The 24292-nt window shown below is 43.7% G+C and overlaps 1 protein-coding gene across 6 annotated transcripts in view; it reads right to left on the bottom strand.

Moving 5' to 3' along the window:
- The window catches only part of PDZD2 (PDZ domain containing 2), a 201584-nt gene that overhangs the window by 33972 nt on the left and 143320 nt on the right, over positions 1-24292 (bottom strand). For 4 of the 6 annotated variants that reach the window (XM_063180981.1, XM_063180979.1, XM_063180984.1 and 1 more), the window contains 6 exons: positions 20754-20896; positions 19980-20112; positions 17701-17868; positions 5043-5154; positions 2963-3111; positions 2187-2306 (listed from right to left, as the gene is read on the bottom strand). In XM_063180981.1, coding sequence (XP_063037051.1) covers positions 2187-2306; positions 2963-3111; positions 5043-5154; positions 17701-17868; positions 19980-20112; positions 20754-20896 — 825 coding nt within the window. The remainder of the gene's footprint in view (positions 1-2186; positions 2307-2962; positions 3112-5042; positions 5155-17700; positions 17869-19979; positions 20113-20753; positions 20897-24292) is intronic. The other 2 variants (XM_063180985.1, XM_063180983.1) reach the window with 2 other exon arrangements.

Below are 24292 nucleotides of genomic sequence, written 5' to 3' on the forward strand. Positions count from 1 at the left end.
TAGATTTCCCATTTAGAAACAGTAACAGATTCATTCTGAATTAACAGACAGTCAATTCCTAACCCCAAGATTTATATCCAGGATTAACTACACGTTTCTCTTATGTCACAGAACCTACATTTCCTCAGGAAGAAGAAAAGCTTCAGAACATGACATAAGGTCAGTGCTGCAATGTAAGGAATGTAGCTGAAAGGAGAATGGCATGTGGGGGCTACCACTCACACGTACATTTTTAATTATTATGGAGACATATATCACGTTGTATTTAAATAAATCTAGATCAATAGACTCCCCAGGGCTCCATCCATTAGCTGTTACCCCTGCGCTACCCCAGCAGGCTATGGGACCATCTTACAAAGCTGACCTGAGAACTGATGAACACAGCAGAATGAACCTCTCCCCCTTCTGCTGAGTTATTTCCTACACAAATCGCTTCCTTGGTCCACAACTCTTTCCCATATTTCCCCTCTTGTCACTGCTGTTCATGCATTTTACAGAATAAAGGGAAAAGTCACCGACCAGGTGGACAAAGGATGTGGGGAACTGTTGTGCTTTAGTGATCTGAAGCCGTGGACATTATTATTGCCTTGGGCAGCACTCTCCAGCTGAGGGATGCTGCCAGGGCAAGCACCGAGTTCACAGTCCAACACAATCAGATCTTTTGTTTTACTACATGAACAAAGAGCAGGCCACCACAAGTCTAGTAACTTACCAAGTCCAGTAACTTGGTACGACATTACTGATTTCTGGACAGGCAGCAACTTAGCTCCCTTGTGCAGAACAAAATAACTCCGGTAAGTGCTCAACCCTGTGCAATTATCAACTGCAAATCAACCTGCAGAAGGCAGGAGGCTCCCATGCCTGGACACAGGAGGTCTCCCCACAGCTCCATGGGAGGGGTGGGAGAAATATATCTGCAAAGTACAGCAGTTCCTACACTAGCCCATGTTCCCAGACAAGCCTGCCACTACACAGCAGGAAACCACCCCTTGCAGATCTGGATGCAGACCTAAAGGCAAAGCCTTGGCTCCCCGCCACCAACACTGCAACTCTGCAGAGAAATATTTCAAGTCCCAGGTCTGCACAGGGATAATAAACTGAGCACTATTGCACAAACTGTACAAGGTGCCATCCCTAACAGAGGAGATCATGAGGCGGATGGAAGGCACACAGAATGGCAGCTGCCTTAGGTGGTTCATGATCTCTAGGGTCTGCATTCTCCCAGCTGCTTCCTAAAACCTTGGAGCTAAATGCAAAAAGGCAGGAGAGGGTGGCTTATCCCAGGGGGAGAAATAATCCAATTTAATGAGAAAAATAGAGTAAAAAAATAAGAGAAATGAAGAAATATTTGCTCATCATAAAAGACCCACAGCTCCTAAACCAAGGGAAGTTAAAGTAACTGTGCGCCAGTCTACCCATAGAAGTAACTATTTCTAACTCTTTTTCTAGCATAAAGCACAACAAGGAATTGGTTTTGCATTTGAGCTTGAAAGTCAAAACAAATCTTCTTAGTCCAAAACAAATCCATCTGATGACTTTGAAGACTATTTCACAAAAGGACATGCATATTTTTAGCATATTTAAATGACAGCTCCAATACTAGCATGGATTTGATTAGGGAAAACAATGTATACCTGGGTTAATGCTTATCTATTTTTTCTTAGCATTCAGCCAGCTGGTATCTAGCAAGTGTGTAAACACATTATTGAGGGAGACAGGATGACTCTTTGACCCATGGAATTCAGTGCTCTCTCAGAAGCAGTCAGCCAGTAACCTGTCTTCAGGTTTAATGCTTAATTTGCAGTAATTTATTTTTTTTAAAAATGCATCCAGATTCCACAGAGGGAAAATATGCTTGTCCATAAATATACATGTGAACAGGTATTGTTCTGTAGCTGCACTGACTTTGCATAAACATACATATTTAGAGATCCATTATAAATATTTGATATCTCAGTAATGGCGAGATGCACCAAACCAGAATGAAAGCCACCCTGTGTCAAGTGGACAACACGAACATCACATCCCCTGTATTTTGCAGGTGTTACTTTGGCATTTATGTTTGGAAATGGGATTTGTTTATCATTAGCACAATTACCAGCTACCTTGAGAGCAGCTGGAAGCACAGGAGACACCTCTCAAATGCCAGCTCTCACTACATGTGAGAAACATGCAGAAATCCTCACCTTGCCTTGCCCTTTCATCAGGACGATGTTGGAAATGATGGACGGCTGGGTCAGTCTCCATGGAGATTCCACCTGGGCAGCACTGAAGGAACGGGTGGATTTCTTCACTATATGGTAGTCCTAACATCAACAAACAAGGATAATTGCTCTGATTGCTTGGCAAAGATACTGCAGATGTCATACTGGGAAAATTGCACGTGTCAGGGAAGAGGGATGCAGTATCTTAGAGATATATTCAGAGAAATGTTCAAGGGATGAAACCCCAGCTTACTACAATCAAAGTGAATCTTGCCACAGTAATTTTCCCACATTTCACACAGTAGAATCATTTTGAAATGTATCAGTCACAATTTAAATTAAAAGGATTAAAGATAACCTCATGATACAATCAAGTCCTTATTTGCTAAAAAAAAAAAAAAAAAGGAGAAAGGAAAGGAGAAGGAAAAGGCCTACATTATAAAATAATTAAAATAAAGAGCATTAGGGATTTTTAAAATTTTTTTTAAGTCCTCAGATATCTAGAACTGCAACTCCTAAAACAAACAGCCTTAGGACCTTGTGGCCACAAGCAAGCAGTACTCTCCTTCACAAGACTCAAAGAAGGTCTTCACAGGTGGCCAACACATCCCAGGTTGGTGTCCAGGCCTGGTTTCAGTCCCATGATGTACCTGTGTGATCCTGTTTCATGACCCCTGCCCATTTCTATGAGCTTCAGGCAGATGCCACAGGACGGAGCGCCATGAGGTGCTCACAGCCCGCTCTGCCTTCCCGCTCACCTGTCTGGCTCCTGCTGACTCCAGCTGCTGGGGCAGAGAGTGCTTTCTTCCACCTCGGGAATATTTCACTGCTATTTCGTAATTTGATTCACCATTTTCCACCATCAGCTCATCGTCTTCTCCCACAGACTCCAAGCGGGATCCGGCACCTAAGAAAAACCACAGAAACACATCCTTCAACATCTGAGAGCTGCTTTGGCCTCTCTCACCAGCAGGCAATAACCACCTCCTCCTGCAAATCCCAAATTAAAGTGCCTTAAAACAATACTATGCAGTTCCCAGCAAGGCAGTTGGAAACCAGTTTTGATCACACTCAACCAAGAACTTTTCCTGCTGTCATAGGTTTTCTGCAATCTTTCATTGATACTGAACTCATGGTATTAAGGAAAAGCAGAAGATAATTGAGTCGGTAGCTCAGGGACAGGAAAGAAATTCATCTGTTCACACCCAATGGCACTTGCCAGTGCACTAAGCTCTCAGACTTCATGTATTTAAAATTAAAAGACCTGACACTGCAGCAGTATTCATTTCTGGAGGTGTCATGTCACTTTGAGGGAATTTTTTTCTGGAATGGAAAAAGTAAAAATGTGCCAAAAAATGCTATTTTCTTTCCTTCTGGCAACAATTCTAGGTTTCTTCTGTAGATTTGTCTTAAAGAGAGGAGTGCAGAGTTCATGCAAGAAACAGAATTATTTGTCTTGAAGGACATCCTGTAATTAGCCACAGAGTACCCTACTCCTCGCAACAGGGCTCCTCCAATTCTCATTTTCTCCAAGGTCCCTGCAGAATCCCCAGTCACAGCAGTTCCCGCACATTTATCCTTGTCATTTCCACACCACACAGGGAAGGGACATTAACCCCTATTGTACAGATGAAAACCCAAGACACAAGCCGAATTTGCACAAGCTGAATTTCATGACGAGGATTTCAGATTACTTTAAACCAGCCTTATGTTGGAGCTGCTACAGAGAGCAACAGCTCTGATTTCCTTTCATCCTCACTGTCTGTACCCCAGGAACAGGGAGTCATGGTCTGAAGTAGATGCACTGAAAATTTGCCCAGGAGAGCCCCAAACACATTTTCTGCCACCTCCTTCCTGCCTGGAGGCTGTGTGAGCATTGCTGACAGTGCCAGGGAGGGATGGAGCACAGAGCTGGGGCAGCTGCGTTTTTTCACTCAGCATGAAAGCAATTCTGCTGATGCATCCATAGGCAGAATTTGTGCCCACTAACCAGAGAGCAATTTAAACCTGCTCCCTGCTTTGGGATCTGAAATTGGAATCTCTGCTTTTCAACTCCCCTTCCCCTGGCACACAGGCTGCTGCTGCTGCACACAGACAGGATAGCAATCTTGGCAGGACCAGCATCCTGGCATTCTTTCATTCCCTGGCACCTACAACTAACCCTTTCCCATCAGCTCTCCCTCTCTTCAGGAGAACAGTTGTGATTCTGTATTTTCTGCCCATCTCCAAATGCATCTTCCTTTCTCATGCTGCAGTCCTGGCTGGCGGATGCTCCAGGCTCACCCACAGCCCAGGGGCATCAGCACTCACAGCAACAGGGTCTGGATCCCCAGCGACCACCAACTCACAGCCTCAGGAACCACAGGCAGAGGACCCCCCTGAGGTATCCTAAAAAGACCTCAGTAAATGGAAATTAGGGTGAACACAGGAGGAAGGGAGCCTCAGAAAACATTAGGGTTAAGAACATGATCAAGCTCTGCACACAGGTTACTGTTATGACTTGGGCTCAAAGCAACAGAAAATCTGGGGATTGGTCACTGTAATTGGCATTTTGATCAGAGCACACTGAAATATACAGACAAGGCTAACAGTAAAAATAAAAAAAAAAAGGAAAGAAATGCACAAACAAACAAGACACTTCTAAAATTTGCATAATATTTCTGTTCCTACAATAGCTCAGCTCAGGAGGCAGAATGCAACTATCCTACAGATGGAATTTTTCTTCCAAAATAAACTAATATGATTTCAAAGAAATCCTATCTCACTTTTAGAGAGTTAAAATAAATGCACTACAATAAAAAAATCTACAATTACTATCTTCTATCAGTACAGCTTTACCTTGAGATCGACTTCTGTATTTCAGTATGCCACTTGCCAGAGTTGAACTCTGATTGTTTCCTTTGGACACTTCTGCACAAGCTGGATCTTGAGCCTTCTCAGTTTCCATCACCTAAAAGACATTTAAAAAAAAAAAGTTCTTGTAAACCAGAGATGTTGATGACATTTTTTTCATTGTCCTTATGGGACAGAAAATTCCACTGCATGTCATCTTTGCTTCCAAACCATGTCATTGTATTAAGTATTTTCTGTAAGTAACTTTTTGTTGCCTTCAGACATTATGGTCATGCATCCTCTGCAAGACACCACACTAATACCTCCAGAATGCATCCAGCACTCTGTGGCACCTCACTTAGTTGCTTCTTCATGTATTTGAACAAAATTCTAGCTTTTATTTCCATTTGTCCTGCTCTGCAGGCTTCCAGAGACATCACATCTTTACAGAGAAAATTACTTTTAAAAAGCATTATTTTACTGTTAGTGTCTGCTGAGCACCAATGCAAAGCTTGAGGATGAAAAGCTTATTTAACAGGAAGTTATTACAGCTAAGCACATTAAAAGCCTGGAAATGAGCAATTAAAGTTTACAGGTGGAATCACAACCCCACAACCCTGAGTAAATGCACCAGGACAGGAGGAGTCTCTTTACCGACGGTGTTTGCCCGGACGCCAAGTAACAAGGTAAGCAGCACGGCCACGTGTCCTCTGCCTCCTGCTCTCCTGCGCTCATGGAAAACCAGAGCTGCCCATGGGCAGGCTCTGCCCAGCCCCTGCATTTTGGAAGGTGCTGGTGAACTGCTGGAAGTCAGTTTTAAAAAAACCCCACCCAAGTAGCCAAACGCTTTCCTGTAAAAATAATTTCTGCTTCTGCTATTCAATCTTAAAAACGTCAGTCTTTCCCACAACCCGCTTCCCATCCCCCAGTCCCTCTTCTACCCAAGCCAACAAAGCCAAAGTTTATCTTTTGTGCAAAGTCTAGACTTGTGATTTTAGTTTGAACAGTAGAAACTTCAGGAAAACATAAAACTGGCAGAAACAGGAAGCTGGAACGGGAACTGCTTTTTATTCCTTCCCCTTCAACACGAACAGCTACATTTAATTTACACAGGGTTTGTACATCCTAGCTAGTAGTTGTTCATCTTTCAAGGCACTGCAGCAACTACTTTAGAGTCCACTTCCAGCACCAAATGCTTTGCAGCTCACAGCTCCATGTAAATTTAGAACCATCCAATTCATTCATCAGTCTGAAAAAAAAACCAGCACTTGTGATTTGGTCACCCTGAAAAGGGCCTGATTCCAGAAGACATGTAAGACATCAGATTCAAAACCCCACCTAAGAAACCCAAACCATCAGCAATTAGACCTCAGCCAAAGTATCCCAAGTTCTCCTTCCAAGAGACTTCTGGGATACCCAGAAGACAGCAGAAGCACAAGGAAATGAGACAGGACCTCATGGATCTCACAAAGATACATTGCAATTTGCCATACAAGTGGGAACACTCTTTAAGAAGTGAGGGTGCCTCCCCTGTAGAAGGGTAGAAATTACTTGCACAGACACAAAAAAATCACATGGTGGTCTTACAGGTGTACAAATCAATTGCTGCACAGGGCCAGTGCTAACTCTGTGGTGGGAAAATACGCGAAGCACAGAGATGAAGAAAAACAATACGGATGTTTCCCTAAAGCAGCCGGTTTTGCTGGCATGCTTTGGGCATCCAACAGATGGGGATGGGTCCAATCTGACTCTCTGGAGCTGAGCACAACACAGATCAAGTCTGGAGCTCTAGAGCCGTTTGGTTTTTGCGGCCTGCATGGATATGGGCAGCTGTAGCTGGTAAGACCACACAGGTCCCAGTCCAAAGCTGGACCACTTCCTCCAGCTCACAGGAGGGGAGAAAAAAAATTACTTAGTTTGTAGTATTTTACAAAGAGATGCTGAAATCATCTCTGCCAGGGCCAATTTCCACCCAGAGCTCAGGCTCAAGAGTGATCTATTCAGCACATCTTATGCCTCTACTACATGGGGTTTGAGTTTGGTTTTTCGTTGATGGGATTTTTCATTACTTTATTTTGACTGTGCCACAGGAGAAAAGTACCAGTGCCTACATTTTCATCCAGTGGGGTGGGAAGAAAAACAGGACACAATTTCCACTTGTATTGAAACCGCACCCCAAGCCACCTTCCCCTCGTGGCAATCCTGGAGCCTGTGAGCCTACAGATAGCAAACCCCCAAACCCCATGTATGACCCACAGAAGGTCACATATGTGCAAACACCAATGCCAGGGAAAGCCTCAAGACATTCTCAACAGCTTCCTGAAATTACAGTTTATCCAACTAGGCTTCAGACTACATTTAGGAAGCAAAACCATGTAAATTATCTGTGTCATTAAAAACATTTAAATTATCTGTGTTTGGGTTTTCTTTTTTATTTTAGCAGAAGTATTTTTCTGACACTAATTATAAACACATAGGGGAAGATACTAACATTTGCAATGAAGCAGATATTCTTTAAGTTGTTGATCTTGCCTAATAAATCACCAGGAGTTTTATCCTATTCAGAAAACACTTAGAAATCTGATCTACAAAGATCTCAAAAATCTGATCTTGCAAGAACTCCCCAAAGGCATGTGTCTGTAATTTTTGGCTCTCTCATAACCTAGACAAGAAGCAAAACCCAGCTCCACCTTATCCTTCTGGCCATGAACATATCGCTTTACCATCTTGAGGTAGCTGCCCAGATTTAAGCATGCCATTTTAATTTTCCTCACTTTCAAGGAAATGAAGCTTATTATTTCAGTCCTGTAGGTCTCTTATTAAACTAAACCAATAAATTCCTCCCAATGCTGTCCCAGTGCTAAGGACAAGGGGAACTTTAACACGCACAGTAGTTTAAAGGGAGATCTAAAAATAGAGCCCATTTTGCCAGTTCATTAAGTAGCTCTGGGATCAAGTGACGGTGACATCTCAATTGATTTCGAAGGAAACTGCACTATCAGGGACACGCGGTCCTGGCACTGCACCAGAGTGAACAACTGCCCTCGGAGTCCTCGCCTCGGCAAAGCTCCAGCGTGACCAGGCTCTTAATTAGGCGAGATGAGGAGCAGGATTATGACAGTCTGCACTGTTTAACTGTAAACAGCTTGGCAATCCCTTGCCGATCTACGAAAACGAGGTGGCACACAGAGGTTGATACAATTTAATAAGCAAACTGCTTTTCTGCTGCCCTTGCAGAGCTCCTCAGTTGCTGCCTTTCCCCATCAGCGAGCCCACCCAATTCCCCACGGCACAGCCTGGCTGGCTCTGCCAAGGAGTGCTAGCAGCATGCAGACCTGCTTATCCTGGTGGCTTGGGAATGAAGCAGTGAGAACCAGGCTGAGAAGTCTGCAGCATGACAAATTCTGTCCTACCTGCACTGGCAAAGCAAGTCCACCAGCAAGACTAGTGCCCATCTTCAGAACAGCCACGTGAAAGAGGAACGGCTGCGCACCAGCACAAGCTCAATGGGAAAACTCCACATCTTCTCTGGTCCCATTCACTCTGTCCTGGTCTTTTCCTCAAGCAGCACTACCCCAAACATTTAACCATTAATTGCCCCAACACCACTGTCTGTGGGGCAGCCATCAGGAGGAACCCAAGAGGCCTCCACGAGGAGCCAGCACAGACTCTTCAGAGCAATGCCCCAAACACCCAAACAAACCTTCACCTGTTCCCTGCACAAAGTCTTTCTTCCTAGTCCCTCAAGACAAGCTGATGCCTTAAAGGTTTCAACCTTTCAAAAAATTTTCAAGATTTTTTTTCTATGATCTGGTATAATTCTAGCTGTTTCAGTTATTTGTGCAATTACTTATTGCTTTATGGGGCACAGCACGCTTTAAGCCTTAAATGTTTCTGCTAGGCAGGGAACGCCACATGCCCCTTTGCCTTGCACAGAAAGTAAAATACCTTCACTTTTAAATTAGCTCTTTTTCACTTTAAATGAATCCATCTCACAGACAAATTACAAACTGCAGCACTATAATTTACGAGAATTAACATTGCAAGTGATGCAGAGGACATGGATTTTCTAATCTTGGACAGCACTGAGTTTCCCACGCCTTACTGCTCTGTTTGAGGGCATGTACAAATCTGCAGAGATCCTAGCAGGAGGCTGATGAGCAGGGACACACTGCATCAGGGGCTGCAGTACCCAGGGACATTTTTCCAAAACACAGTACATCCCAAAGCCCAGGGAGCTCCCTAAACTGAACCACGGGGCTCACGAGAAGTCCAAACTAAATCCAGATGTAGCAATTTTTGGTGCAAGCTAGAGGACTAGCTTGCTCCCCTCTTCCAAAGAAAGAAGCTCCCCTCTTCCAAAGGGCACTTGCATTGCTGCTCCCTCTCTTTCATGACACAGAAGCAGAGAACCACTTGGAGACAGGGATGGAGGAAAAGAGAAGGAGCATCACCTTCAGTTCAGCACTAATTCAGAGTCTTGAACTGGCACCTCTATAAAAAACAGTGTCCTGGTTGCTTCCCTGGTGCAAAGCTGACAAGGCAGACAGTAGTTCTGTACATTTACCAGAGAGGCCTCGGGAGGGCAGAGATTTGGGCTGTTTTTGGCAGCACTGGTGAAATAAAGCCTCCACCACCTTCCCCAGAAGCTCACCTGAGAAATACACATGCTGGTAACACCAGGAGCAACCCACACTTCCTCCTGCCCAGCCAAAGGGAACGGGAACCCAAGCCCTCCTTTACTTAATTTTAAAGAAAGTGTTGGAAAACTCTTGGTTCATGTGCAGCAGGAGATCAGGAAATCTGATAAACAGTCAAGAACTGGAGCTGCCCAGCTTTCTGAATAGGTGGAAATGCCAAATAAACAAAACAAAAGCTTTTAAAGTGGTGTCTAGTCTGCCACTTAACTAAATGCCTGCACTCAAAAGTAACCCTAAGCCTTCGGTACAATGCAGTAGTTGCTAGACAGGGAATTGCTATTCACTTCAGTAGGCACAAACTCCCAGCAGTTATTTTTGTGTCTCTTCTCAAAATCTACAGTGTAGATACACAAGAATAGATTCAGAGTCATACACAAACCTGCACAAAAAACAAAACCTGTCATTAACCAGCACAAAGACAGCAGCAATATCTGCCTATGCCCACTCTGTAAACAGACTGGAAATGCACTGTGGCAGAGCTGAGCTACTCTCATCTTCAGTAATGCTGTATTTATTTTTTATGAGACTCTCCAAAACCCTCTTGAATGTGTTTGACACCAGGAGCCACCATGTGTTGACCACTGCTCAGAGGATGCTGGCAGGTTCTTTCTTGATGAAGCAGGGTCCCAGCTGTGCTGGCTCCAATGACTCACTGGTCAGAGCTGCAACTAAGCGAAGCACACTCCATTTTCAGATATCCAAAGAGTCACTAAAATTATTCATAATAATTTTCAAAGAGAAAAAATTTCTAAAAAATATCCTTTTAAATATGAAGAAAAGCAGGAAACGGCTAACGCAGCTACGTTTTCCAAGAAACACATATCGCAGACAACACATGCCTTGGAAACAGTAAGATGCTCCCAGCAAAACAGTTCCCAATCCTTTTTGGACAAGATTACTCTTCTTCTGCAGTATATTATGATTTTCCACTAGAAACAGCTTTTGAGCTAAAGGAAATCAAATGCACACAAACAGATCCCTGCTGTTCTCTTTTTTATGCTTTATCCTTTTTCCTTCCCCAAAACATAAAAAAAAGCAGGACACATGCTTTCCATGCAGTTTAGTCACTGCCCACGAGATGTCTCTATGTGCTGCAGAGAGATCCCAGAAGACCAGTCTCCGTAAACAGCAGAGACCTAAGGGATTCCATGAGTGTATGACAAACATGGAACTCAAGCAGTGTGAAAGCTGGTTCAGCTACTCCATTATTTTGTTTAATACGTGCTCAGTTCATGGCTTACCACAAATCTGGAGCCTTTACATCATAACAAACAATAAATAGCTTATCTTTTTTTCTTTCTTTTTATTTTTTTTTTAATGACAATCTTTTAATTCCCACTGAAGGACAAAATATGCAATAATCACTCCTCAAAATAAATAGCTCTCCTGAGAATGAAACAAGACCTTCTTAATATACCGACGTCAACCAACAGCTGCAGAGAGTGTTCCCATGACACCACTGGTGGGAGCTTTGGATTTCAGCTGCAAACTGGCATTTTATAGCATCCTAAGTATACAAGAAGATATGGAATATGTAAGAATTGTTTTTCATACCTGGATGACGTGTCTTTCTTACCTGCATCTTCAAGGATCTGAAATCTCGTACATTATGGATGCTACACAGCACATCTTAAATTATTTTTACCTGATTCCAGCCAAGACTGGACAGTGCACACAGCCAAAAATTTGCAGATGTGGCTCTGAGACATTCACACTAACTCAAAAATTCTCGAGTGTGTATCATACTTCTGCTAATGTATGTGAACTGCATGGCTGTGACAGCATTTCTCTTGTTCCAGTGCCATGAGGGTGTTATTTTTAGCTTGTTAAAGGCAGTTCATCTCCTTCAAAACCGGGCAGTTATCCAAACAGCCAAACGAGAGACAGGCTGTACTGTATCTGATGCTTTATGGGAAAAGCCCTCATTCACAAAAACAAAGACCATGCAGAACCTGTACCATAGATAAACTTGTGTTTCTATAACTCTGCTGACTCGGCTTTCATCACATGGGAAGAGCAAAAACTGTAACTCTAGGCATTGTCCACACTGTTATTTATGGTCAAGTAAGAAAGATTATGTTCCACCAGCCCAAGCAACAGGAGGCATTCATGATTTGGAGACAGCATCACATCTACAGAGAACTCTTCAAGTACTGGACCCTGCGTGAAAGAGTTTTCTCTGGTCTCTGCCTTTAAGATGGAAGGAGTAGGAAAAGGCCCAGAAAGGCTGGGAGCCAGGCAATGGGAATGACAGGAGCGCTCTGAGGAGCTCCCTCCTGACACGAAGAACGCACTCATGTTAATGTCTCCTTGACAGGTGAATTTTACAATGTGTGAAAAACAGTAATCCAGAGATGCTGCACCCCTGGAGGCCTTTCAGCACTCTTCCTGCTCCCCCAGCTCAAGTGACACCTTCACCCAGCCCTGACCAGCGTCACACCACCGCAACCAGCCCACTGCTGAGCAACCCCCCACAACAAGTCCAACTGCAATTGCCTATTTTAATGTGATAGGGCTTATAGAAACACTAGAAGCCCTAACACTGTGTGAACAAGATTTGGTCTCCAAGCATTTTGTCATTTTCTGTTGCCCAAATTCCTAATTACATTTACTCTGAAAACTTGCTTCTGGTGTCACTGAAGGACCCAGTGTGTCTCATCAACCACAGCTTCAGGGAAGGGCACTGCATGGGCACAGAGCCCATCGATATGCTGGACATATACTGTACCTCAGAAAGGTACAGTACAGCCAGACTTCCAACAAATTCAGCATTTACAGCTGAGCAGCAGCTGTGAGCCACGCCAAGGTACAGCTGGACCCTGCCCCTTCCAAGAGAGATGGGGCACAGGGCAGGATCTGCAAACATTGCCAGTCACCACCACAAAGAGGAAAAGAGTTGTTGAACCCTTCCCAGTACATAAAAAAGCCCCACACCAGGCTCTTCAATTTCTTCCCCTTCCCCTCATCCCTAAGTAAAGCCTCTCATTGCTAAGCAAATTTCTGCCAGGAAAATATTTTTCTTGCTTTTCTCCCAGCCATGCAGCACTGTTTGAGGAGTGAGCTGTGTTTCTGCAGCCTGTGTTGAGACTGCAGTGCCCTAATGGGAACAAACACTCCAGTACTCCAAGTAACGAGGGCCCCTCTCCACGCCCTGAACACATTTAATTGTTGAGTTATGCTTCCTGTTCCTTCTCAATGTTAATGCTTTCTCTGAAATTCTCTCTCAGTGTTTCCAGAAGAACTTTTGACCCCAAGACTGTTTTTAAACTTATGGCATTGTTATCCTGTTCTTCATTATGCTTGCATGGCTACAGGTAATTATGTGTGGATTCCCTGGTAAGACAGAAAGGCTCACGGCAGAAAACAACTAGTCAGTCCTGCAGCACAGAAAAACAAAATATGAACTGAGAGGGAGCAGAGTTAAACAAATGCAATTCTTCACATTCACCAAACAGGTTTATTTATCCCCTTTCAGCTACATGTCTTGCATGAAAACCACAAGTGGGCTTTGGCAGGGATCAGGTAACGTGGATCACACAGGGAACCTTTAGCAGCAGCCATCCTGTTTCTGCTGCTGGTAGGAGGGTGAAGACCTTGCAGGGTCATGGATCTCTCTGCATGCAACACGCCTGGCACTGACGTGAAGGCACACATCCCACACTTCACGTCATCTCAAAATGATTAAATATGAGTAGAAAGGCCCTGACACCCCACAGCAGAGGGTCACGCAGCTGGAGCTGCTGCCAGAGGTGGTGTCCCCAGGACTTGCCTGCATGGTGAGCCTGGGCCCAGTGAGGCAAATTCCCTTCCCAGCACCCCCTCAAAAGGAAGATATGAGGGTGAGCTCCTTTTCTCTTTTTACAGTTCTATTCTGCATGGAATAGACTCAGCTCAGGGTCCTGCCTCCAGCATCAGCAATAGCAGATTTAGGAATCTGGGAAGAAAACAATATTTAAGTACAGAGGAGCAGTCCCCAACCTTCCATCCCTGCCTCCAGCAACTACAGATCCAAACCTTCTGAGGCAGACACCCTCTTGCTGTGTTTTACAAACCTCTAGAAATTTCAAGCCATTAATATAAAGCTGGTCACTGAAGCTGAACATTTAAAAAATATTCAGACCATCAGATATTGAACTGCACAAAGGCAAATAACTTCTGAAGGAACTACAAATGGCACATGCTTCTGTCTAGGGAGCAAAAATCCCCAAATTCATTGGACACTTTGTAAATTCTTGGCAGGTGAGCCTTCTATTTAGAGTTCACTTCCCAGGTTCATCCACCAGCCAGCAATGCAATGGCAGGTTCAATTTCAAGCAACAGAAACACTAGCAAAAGTGAACTAGAATTAAAAATAAATCATGCAAGATAAATACTATCATATTATCCTATTTTGCACTTGGACATAAATAGTGACATTTTAGAACAGCAGTATCAACTGCACATGGCAAAATATGGATTGGGGTGGAGGAGTTAAAAATCCCTGAAATGTCTCAGGACTGTTTAGGATAACACAACTCTCTGGCCAGTGCTTCACGTCTGAAGTTAAGGAACATTTTGGACAAACTACTCCTGAAAGAATTGCACTTTAAGGACATTATTGTAATCCTTTTTCTGCCTGGCAGCACAAGTCTTAATGAAGTTAAAACTTTAAGGCATGTTTCATGTTAAACAGGGCTTTACATAAGATGACTGTAAAAGTAGAATTCCATTTAAATTGTATTATGTGATTTTTATTAATGAAACTTAACAAGTGGACTTTCAAGTAAGACTTAAAGTGATGCTTCTCTTAAATTACAGTTTTCAAATGTCACTAAACTCTTCTGCTGTGTTCTCCAGAAGCTGACTAGCTCAGACTCTATTTTCCTGTCCAAAAATGCTGGAGCAGAACTTAAAAGGCATCTAGAAAAGATAACTTTAATTTTAACTATTTTTTCCCACAGATTTTTAAAATAAGCCAGGTTGGAAGGGACCTTGGGGTGGTGTCCCATTTCAAAACAGTGACAACTTACGACACTTTCCTTAAGAGCCTGGTCCAGCTGAGTTCTAAGCAGCTACAAGGATGAATATTTGAATACAAACCTTCATTCCAAGTGATTGTTTTTTCTGCCTGGTTCAGCCTTTAGGCAATCAGGTGCTAAAACACAAGTCCATCAGGTCTATTAATTATGGCTCTGAACACTCAGCAGTGGATTGTACTCACAGAGAAGTTAATGACACAATATCTCTGACAAACCTAGACGCTCCTGCAAGTTTTTAGTATCTTCTAGACTTTTTAAAGAATTAGATAGACATTGTTCTGGGTCAGAAAAGGGACAGTGAAGCCTCAGCTGACAATAAAACACTCTGAATTACTCATTATGACATAAGCACCTGACAGCACCCCTTTAAGTCCCTCCAGAGCCCTGCAGAGTGAACAAGAAAATCCATTAACCACTTGTCAGAGGTGAGAAAGGTTAACTCCTGGACAGAGCTGAGTTGAGAGTCAGCTTCAAATCTAAGACTGACTCTTAGGCTGAGATCACAGTCTCACTTACCTGGTGCAGACCTTGAGTACCACCCATCCTGAAAGTCCAATACAATTACATTTGCACTGATTAAAAATAGCCCAGCTTAGTTCCTGCTTTAATCCTCAGCCACACTGTCATCCCTTATCTACAGTACAGATATAATAGAATATATGTGAGAGAAAGAGAAGACACATGAATATCATCAAAAGCGTGAGAGCAGCACAGAGCAGTGATTTCCAGAGCAATTGTGCAATAATAAATTGGACTATACATTCATATAAATTTAAAAATAAAATTTTGTGATGCTTTGATTTCAATCTGGCCTTGAAATCATCTTCTAACTTTGCTATGAAAAATCCTCCCAGTCTTGCCAGGAGGAAAAAAGCCACATGAATTTTATCTTTTCCATACATTTACCTTCCTCTGTGGTATGCAGTATTTGCACAGCCCAGCCCAGCTCAGGCTGCCCAGACCTGAGTGGGATGGATGAGGATAAAGGTAAAAATGAGAGGTTTACACACTACAGACTCTGCCCACCCCAGGCTGCAGAGAGGCCTGTCTGCACTCTGAGGCTGACACAGCAATTGCAAGGGGAACACAACCACATTCTGTGCTTTGGATCAGAAAAGCAAGGACTTCATCTGCAGATCAAGCAAAAACAGAAGAGGTCCTGAAAGTCACCAATAACTTACTACATTTCTTTAAATTACATCCTTTCAACAAAAGAAATTACTAGAAGCAGAGAAGACAATGAAAAAAAACCCCTGCTGCTACACTTCTAAAGTGTTTATTGTACCCATATTTCTATGATTTCCCCTCAACCTTCCAGTGATGCATTCTGAAAGCCAAGAGCTATTGCCTTCAGGGGTGAGAGCGCCCGACAGGCAGGCAAATCCAGCTGGCTCTGAGTTAGTGGCCACCACCACTGCCAGCTGCAGTGGCACTGCGATGGACATCAGGGCAGGCTCTCAACTCAAGTCCAAGCAGAAGGGCTCTGGGAGGCTCATGCAGCTGTGTCCTCATGGTCACGAGCACCTCAACCATCCTGAGCCTCCCCGAGCTCAACATTAATCTGGAAAGGAAACACTTCATGAAAAAGCCATCACTGGCAGAGCCTTACTGGAATAGACATGAGCAAACCAAGTGACAGATAACTCCCAGTGTGTGCTGAAAGAGTCAGTGGAATGCCAGGGAGCTTAATCCTAAAGCCACACATAATTAAATTTTGTCGAAATTGATTTTTATATTTAAGTGCTGCCAAGCCATAGCCTTATTAGAAATTACCAGAATAGAAAGCATGATATGAAGAAGAATTCAAAGTATTTTGATAGTCGAAAGAATGCAAGTTCGCACACAAACACTACACCAACATCAGCATGCTAAGCGTCCCACATTTATTTGTTTTTCCCTTCATCCCCCAAAAAAGGCACATAGAAGAGAAGACAGTGAAGAAATAACAAAATTTGTCGGAGTATTAAGATGTGTGAGAGTGTTATAAACATTGACTCAAAGTAAGTCAGAGATGACAGGCATGTAGGAAGTAAACACCAGCATCATGAGACTCATCCTGGGGAACAGCCTTTTTGCTCAGGTGTAAGTGTAAAAATATAAAATCAAAACAAATCACCAAACCAGTATCATATCTGAGCCATCAAAAGGTTTAACTGATTTATTTTAACAGAAAAGAGTGTGAGGGGAAGACAAGAAGGGAAAATAATAAATAGATAAAATCTTCAAGTGAATCCACCTGCCTTCCCTTGTCGGAAAACCAGTCCACAAGCTCTTTAGATTAGAAACATAATTTTATTTTTTGTCTGCACCATACAAAAAAGGCCCAGAAGACCTATGAAGTTTCATAGAGCTGCTGCATTACAAATAAATAACAATAACCCTCTTAGTCTCTTCTTAATGCAGCCCTGAAGGGAATGCAACTGAGATTATCAACCAGCAGCATTTATTCAGAACTTCAACTATGGTTCACCGCCAGAAATTCCTATCCCTCCTCCAAAATGTCTGTTGCCTTTGACAGAGCAAATATAAACTTCAAGACTTGGATCATAAACTGTTAAAGAACTTTTGTTACAAAAGGAGGGGAAAGAAGAGCATGTAACTGCGTAAGCATGGCAAGAGACTTTGCATTAGATCCAACAAAAGCAGTGGAAGTGGGTGGAAAACAATCAAAGAGAAAAACAAAACCATGATTGCAACATAGGCTGGAGGCCTCGAGAGCTCCTGTTCCCTGTGCTGCTGCCTTGCTGCAGCTCAGAGGTGGCAGGGGCTGTGGTAAATGCCATCCCCTTTCCAGCTTCTCCCCGACATCCCGTGCAGAGAAGGGCTGGGTGGGGTGGGATTGCCCGGTCCCAAGGACGTGCTCCTTGTCAGGCTGTAGAAGAATGTGACAGATGCAAACGGGCTTTGAGAGAGAGAGTAAGAATGTCACACCAAAACCACACTTACAGCAACCAGTTTTTCAGGAGACACATTCACTCCTTTCACATCTTCCTCTTCCGGCTCTTCATTTTCCTTATTGTCAGTGCAAGAGACAGAGTCTTGGACTGAGCAAGTGCTAAGCAAGTCTGGCAAACTGGTAGATGGATACTTCAGAAGATCCCCTTCAGAAGATTCCTACCCGAGAGACAACACAATATATTACATCACATGCAGAAAAACACCAGTGCCACAGTAAAGCTGCCCCATCTCACCTGCCCAGTGTGAGCTCCCTGGTAATCCTCCCTGTCTTACACACTTCCACATGCTCAAACTTTTAATGGTCTGGTTATAAACAGCAGGCTTGGTTTTAAAGTTTATATATAATAAATGTAGGCCAATTCATGCTTAGAATATTTAGATTTCATAAAGAAGAATTTAAAATAAATGCTTCTTCAGCAGCCTGTTCCTCCCCACTTTGGATTTAGTAAATGTCACTGAGAGTGAACTGAGAGTTGACAGACCTCATTACTCACGCCATTGAAACCCAAATCACACCCTGTGCTCCTGTTCCCTCCCTACGGATGGACGTTCCCTTTACATGTTTATCTACCTAGAGACAAAAGAATAATACACTGACAATGCTACTTAGGACAATACAATGAAAACTAACCCACCAATCCTCTACCAACTTATTCCCGAAGCTCAAGCATCTGCTTCCAGTCTTTGCCATGTTTTCTGGTAGGCACACATGTGCCTCAGCCAAAAGCAGTGGCCAGACAGGCTCACTGCTTTCAGAACAAATTCTGTGTTACTGATCACCAGACCAAAAGGCAAAGCTACATTCCTATACCAACAAATAATGAATGCCCAGAGGGAGCTACTAGGGAACACTTCACCTATCTACACCTTTTCTGGGGCTGCCAGAAATACAGGACGGGCTGTATTCCCTACTGCTTGCCTTTCCAAGTCCCTCTTCCAAGGATATGAAAACTGTCCAAGTGTACTAAGCCCAGGACAGGCAGATTCACAGTCTGATCAGGAAACTGAAGTTTTATGCCCTAAGTTTTTGCATGATGATTATTTTGATGAGGTCACCATAGGAACAAGCACTTAATTTTAAGGAGAAATAAATGCAGTCTACTGCCGTGTGCTTTGGCAGAATCCAGCTGTCTAAAGGAAACACAAAATGTACCTACTTCAGGACAAAGTGTGGTGTTTCCAGAATAAACACTTGTGGGGTTAATGCTAGACTGTGACTCTGAAGAAGGTCTGCAATGAACTTCAATGTCTAACAGAAATGTTAGAGAAGTCACAGGCTCTTCACTTTGGATATGGTGGAATAGAGACTTTTCTTGAAAAACACGTGCATGCAGCATCCAGGGAAGCCTTAAAAGCATAAGACTCTAAAGTCACAGAAACCTGCTTTGGGGTGGCTGGGGAAATCTGAAGGTGAAGCTAAGAAAAAGATTTAAAATTCTGACACAGTGGCATGCTGACACCCTGGAAATGCAGGCATATGAGTGCTCCATTTGGGCCAAGATGTTCCTGTCACCACCTCAAAGGCCCTGGTGACCCCCACGTTGCAGTCAGGTCCTAATTTGAGATCCCTGGGTGCTTTTGGGAGTTGGTTGGCCATGCACCAAACATCTGTGGCAACCCAGGTCCAGGGGCAGCAGGATATGCTCCATGGAGAAGAGCAAATGGAGGTGAGCAGGGTGTTCTTAAACAAAGAAGCAAAATATTATGTAATATCCCCTCAACCTCTTCTGTGATCAAGGCAGAACGAAGAGTCCAGCTGATAAATGAGTTCCACTCTCATTTCCCTGAAGTTTCATGTTCCTTTATCTGTAAGAGCTCCATTCCATGCTATTAACAAGGACAAAATAAGGAACTCAAGCCAAGAGATAATTTTCAAGAAATCTCAGGCACACAGATAGGACAGAGATGAGAGGTACACAGGCTGTGCAGGCAGGAAGCAGAAGAGGCTCCGAACAGCCGGCTCTACTCAGCATGTAATTTTAAGAAAATGGTTTTGGCCGAAACTTAGGTAACGTGTGCATGAATAAATGCTCATCTGCACACTGAGTGACAGTGACAGTACAAGCAAATCATTAATTTGGTCTATACTGTGCTGATTTGCCACAGATTTATGGCAGCTACTGATATATTTCCCCTCGCTGCGCATTAAATTTAGAGCAGCAGAAGTGCACACGTGATTCCCTATGGAAAATACGCCCTTTTCACGCAGCACTTGCTCAAACACTTGCGGATGTACATTAGTGAGCCCGCCCAGGAGATGTCTGTACCTTGCTGGAGACCACCAGCTGCACCAGGCCAGCGGCCGAGCGGAGGAGGGCCACGGCGTCCTGGTGGGAGAGCCCCACCAGCGACTGCCCGTTGATCATGAGGAGCTCATCGCCGGCCATCAGCCTGCCATCCCTGCAGAAACACAGCGGGAACACGGAGCTGCAGGTGGTCCTACCACAGTGCCCGGCTCCGCTGGAACGTGGTGGGATGCGGAGGCATGGACAACGTACGATCTCACTATGCTGAGCTTGCACTGATCAGTGCAGTGTTACTTTCTAGAAAAAGGGGCTCAAGAAAGGTGCCCACCTGAAATCATTACTATAACCAGGGGAATTTCATCCTCTTTGCAGGGCTGAGACTCCACAAGTCCTCTCTGTGCCCCACTGGATTAGGTAAGGGAACAGTAGCAAGCCCCATCTCCACCCCATAAGGAACAGCAGGGCAGTCAGTAAGGACCCTAGGTTGCACAACTGATCCCATGGGAAAGGCACATCTTCCAAAAATGGACTTGGGGGAAAAGCCCAACAAACCATCAGGCTCCTTGGTTTTCCCTCCACCACCAAGGAAGTGTTTGACCTGTCTACAGTTTGGACAAAACCTTCTAGAAGAAGCTTCAGTGATCAAACACAAAAATAAATTTTTAGTCTGACAATGCCATATTCTCACCCTCACACCACGGGAGGGCAAAACCCTGAACTCCTCTCATGAACCCATATAACAGTGATGGTTATCCCATCCCACCCACCACCATGAAGGCACCACTGTCACCTCACCTGTGTGCAGAGCCACCTTCCTCCACGTGGGTGACGATGATGCTGTGAGGGGACCGCTTTGACCCTCTGCCTCCCGTGATCTGGATTCCCAGCCCGTCCGTCCCCTTCAGGATGTGCATCTTCCATATGCGGCAACCTTCTCGCTGAGAGAAAACGTGCAGAAAGTCCTTCAATTTGGATTTGGAACACCAGGAGAGGGCTGGAGGGTATGGGAGGGAGCTATTTAGCACCTTGCTGCCCATCACCACACACCTGTATAGCCCAAGCTATACTGGTGTTTCTGCTGAGCTTTGCTATGTTAGCTGTGGTCCAAGCGAAGGAGGCAGAAAGGAGGAGGCAGCACAGAGCAGGGTCAGCACGTAGAAGTTTCCTTGCAGGGGTGTTTGCAGCTTTTCTGAGCCACGCAGAGGCACTGCTCTCAATGCCCTGGTCCTTCCCGGAGCAACCAGTGGCCTCAAACCCCTTCGCCAAAACTCAAGGATGAGCCATGCAGGGCTGCAGAGGACCAAGATGTGGTTCAAGGGGGACCTTGAACATCAGGTGGTGCACCTGCTGTTGCAGCAGGGACCAGACTTGCATCACACAGCAGTGCTTCCCTCTCCAGAAGGGTTTGCAGGATTTGAGACACAGGAAAAAAACCACCAGCTTCAAATTATCGGCTGCCAATCAAGTATGTCTTACTGGGCAGCTGTGGCACGGATTGTAAATAATAAATTTACCCACTGTGGAGAATAATTTTCAGTATAAGCAAGGTAATAAGCAATGTTCAGGACACCTTTATTGGTTTTGCTTATTTTTAATCGCTGTAAAGATTTACCCAAAAAGCAGTTTACAAACTTCAGAGCAATATGAAATGCAAAACAGAAACTAGCTCCCATGAGTGGGAACTGGCAGGACTGGGCACAAGGAAACACAAGTGTGACAGTATCAGCAGAGCAAAAAAGGAAAGAGAAAAACAAGCAAGCAAGATAAGTAAGGCAGTTGCCAGGATGCTGTCAGAGAGGGGAAGAACCAAAACTACAGGATTATGAAAAACCCTTGGAAGTTTTCAAGCTTGTAAGACAGCAAAATGCACAATTCAGAGGCAATTTTTAAGCCATGTGTTGTAGTCACCAGGCACCAGGTCAGCTATTTCTGACTGGGTGTGTTATGCACACAAGTAACATTCTCGCACTACCCAAACGCCCAAGTAGCAAAGATGATTAAAATTTCATAGCAAACTGTGAAGAGCATGCACAAATTGCTGCTTGTTTCTGAGAAGGAGAACTGCTAAATATATCGGCAAACCCAAGGGCTGTGGCAGCAACCTGCAGATTTTAGGCCACTGTTGTTTATCCGAGTATTAAGTGAAAAAATGTGAATTTTTTTCACTTGATCCCTGAAACTTTTAAAATATTACTTTTCCAGAAAAAAAGAACAAAGAGGTCAGTAGCTACAATGATATCTTAAGAATAAAGTGAAAAATAACAATAATTAATTATTATCAATACCAACATTACTAATGTTAACATGAATATTAATAATAACAACATCTATTATATTAATGAATCCTAGCCCTTAGACCACAGGTAGGAGAAACAGAAAAACTAAACCAGGTTCTGTAAGAGGTGACCAAAAGTTTGAGCCTGAAAACATACACCTGTGGGTAATTTGTTAACTTGAATACCTTGCAGATGGGCAATATCCCAGCAGGCTTAACTGGGATCTTCAATGCCTTTATAAAGGGCCAGTCTCCAGCTGAATAACAGGACATGTCAGGACAGAGGATGCTTTAAAATATATTAAAGTGACACATGAGACGCTGTGTTAAATGCAGGGGCAAGAGTCAACTATATTTATCTAGCTAAAAAACAGAACTCAACTACAGCATGAAAATGCTCCAAAGAAGTTTTATTGCTGTGAAGTCCTTGCACACATAATGAAGACAGTACAGCAGAGAAATACAACCTCTCTACCTCCCCCAACCAAGCCCAGGCTGAAAGGATGACCATCATTCTCCTCAGAAGATGCCACTTTGAATGTCCCTTTGTTAAATCCAGTTTGGAAGCAGACTCTCCAATAAAATTTAACAATACAATCATAAAATTGCCTTTAATGACTTGGAAAAGGTTTTTGGAACATAAGTTACACCAAGGCCCACAATGTGCCTGGCTTGGACTCCTAAGTGCTCTTCTCTATCACATATTTTATTGCAAAAATTCCCAAATTTATTCTTAACTGACCAACTCTCAAATATTCGTATACATAGCACTTAATAATAGCAAATGGCAAGACTACTGCTCTTGATGCAAGTACCAATCTCATTCCTTTTGAATGCCCACTAAAATCAAAAGCTGTTGCAAAGTAATCAAAAGCACTTGCGAAGTAAAGCACTGCTCAGTGCAAACATGGGCAGAAAAACACATCCACAAAGACAACAAAACCATCTGGCACATGCCCAAACATGAATTTCTTTCACTCATTTTCAAATGCCACTGCCACCAAGTCCCGTGTAAGAAAACGCTGTCCCTTCAGTCCTCGGTCAGCTGCAGGGATTTCACTGGGAATAAACAACTCAGCGTCGTCAGCTGGAAATCAGAACCCCTCACTGTTCTTTCCCTTTCCTTCATAAAACATTCATAGCTCTTCACTTAACCATGCACTGAAAGCAAATGCCCCCCACCAACACACACATACCTCTGAGGGATGTCACTCCCAGGTTTTGAAGGCTATGTATGAAGAGCAGACTGCCAGCCTTGCCTTGAGGCCTCTGGAGAAAGGGGATGTCCAGCAGAACCCCCTCTCCCTCCCCATGAAGCTGCTGTGTTCTCTGTACAGAGCAGCATGGGATAATTCACAGCTGGCTAAAAATGGTGCTGCTTTGAACGTGCATCTTAAGTGGGTCCATCACAAGAAAGCCTTAAAAGTAAAGCTCTGTGCCAATTCTAAGGATTTATAAATGCATTTAAATTTTACTTAAAGCTGGTTTTGTTGAGGACTCCCAGGTTAAACTACACAAAGCTTAAATGCTTTAAAAAAAGGAAGAAAAAAAAAAAAGTAGTAATGAATGTGTTTATTTTTGAAAATGATGAAGTATCCTATTTTCAAGCTTTCCCTCATGAACAAAAAGGCTTCCAGCTCACTTAGTGTTTAAATGAAAGCTAGGATTCTGGTGCATTCACTCCACTCCAGAGACTTGCAATACCCAAAGGAAACTCCAAGTGCAGTTAGTTTGGGCATTTTGTAGGTCTGATGTCACTGCCCTTGGAGCCTGCTTAATCCCTGCCCAGAGGATGAGTTTAAATGCTGACCACTCTTTGATCGCCTGCACGATTCCGGTTGCTGCTCAGCTGCTGTCAGTTCCACATTTCTATTAAGATCTGAATTTTCCCATCCTCTCAGAATAATTCTCAGAGCTTCACTTTTAAATAACTCAGAATAACATCCCCCCAGCTTTGTTCACCAGAGACACGGGAAATCTGTACATGTGACCTCACAGCTCTTGGTGCAAAAGCGCCTGAAGCACAAAGCACACATGCGCTGATGCCAGCTCAGTCTCA

The sequence above is a fragment of the Melospiza melodia genome, chromosome Z, assembly GCF_035770615.1.
Source record: "Melospiza melodia melodia isolate bMelMel2 chromosome Z, bMelMel2.pri, whole genome shotgun sequence".
Lineage (NCBI taxonomy): Eukaryota > Metazoa > Chordata > Aves > Passeriformes > Passerellidae > Melospiza > Melospiza melodia.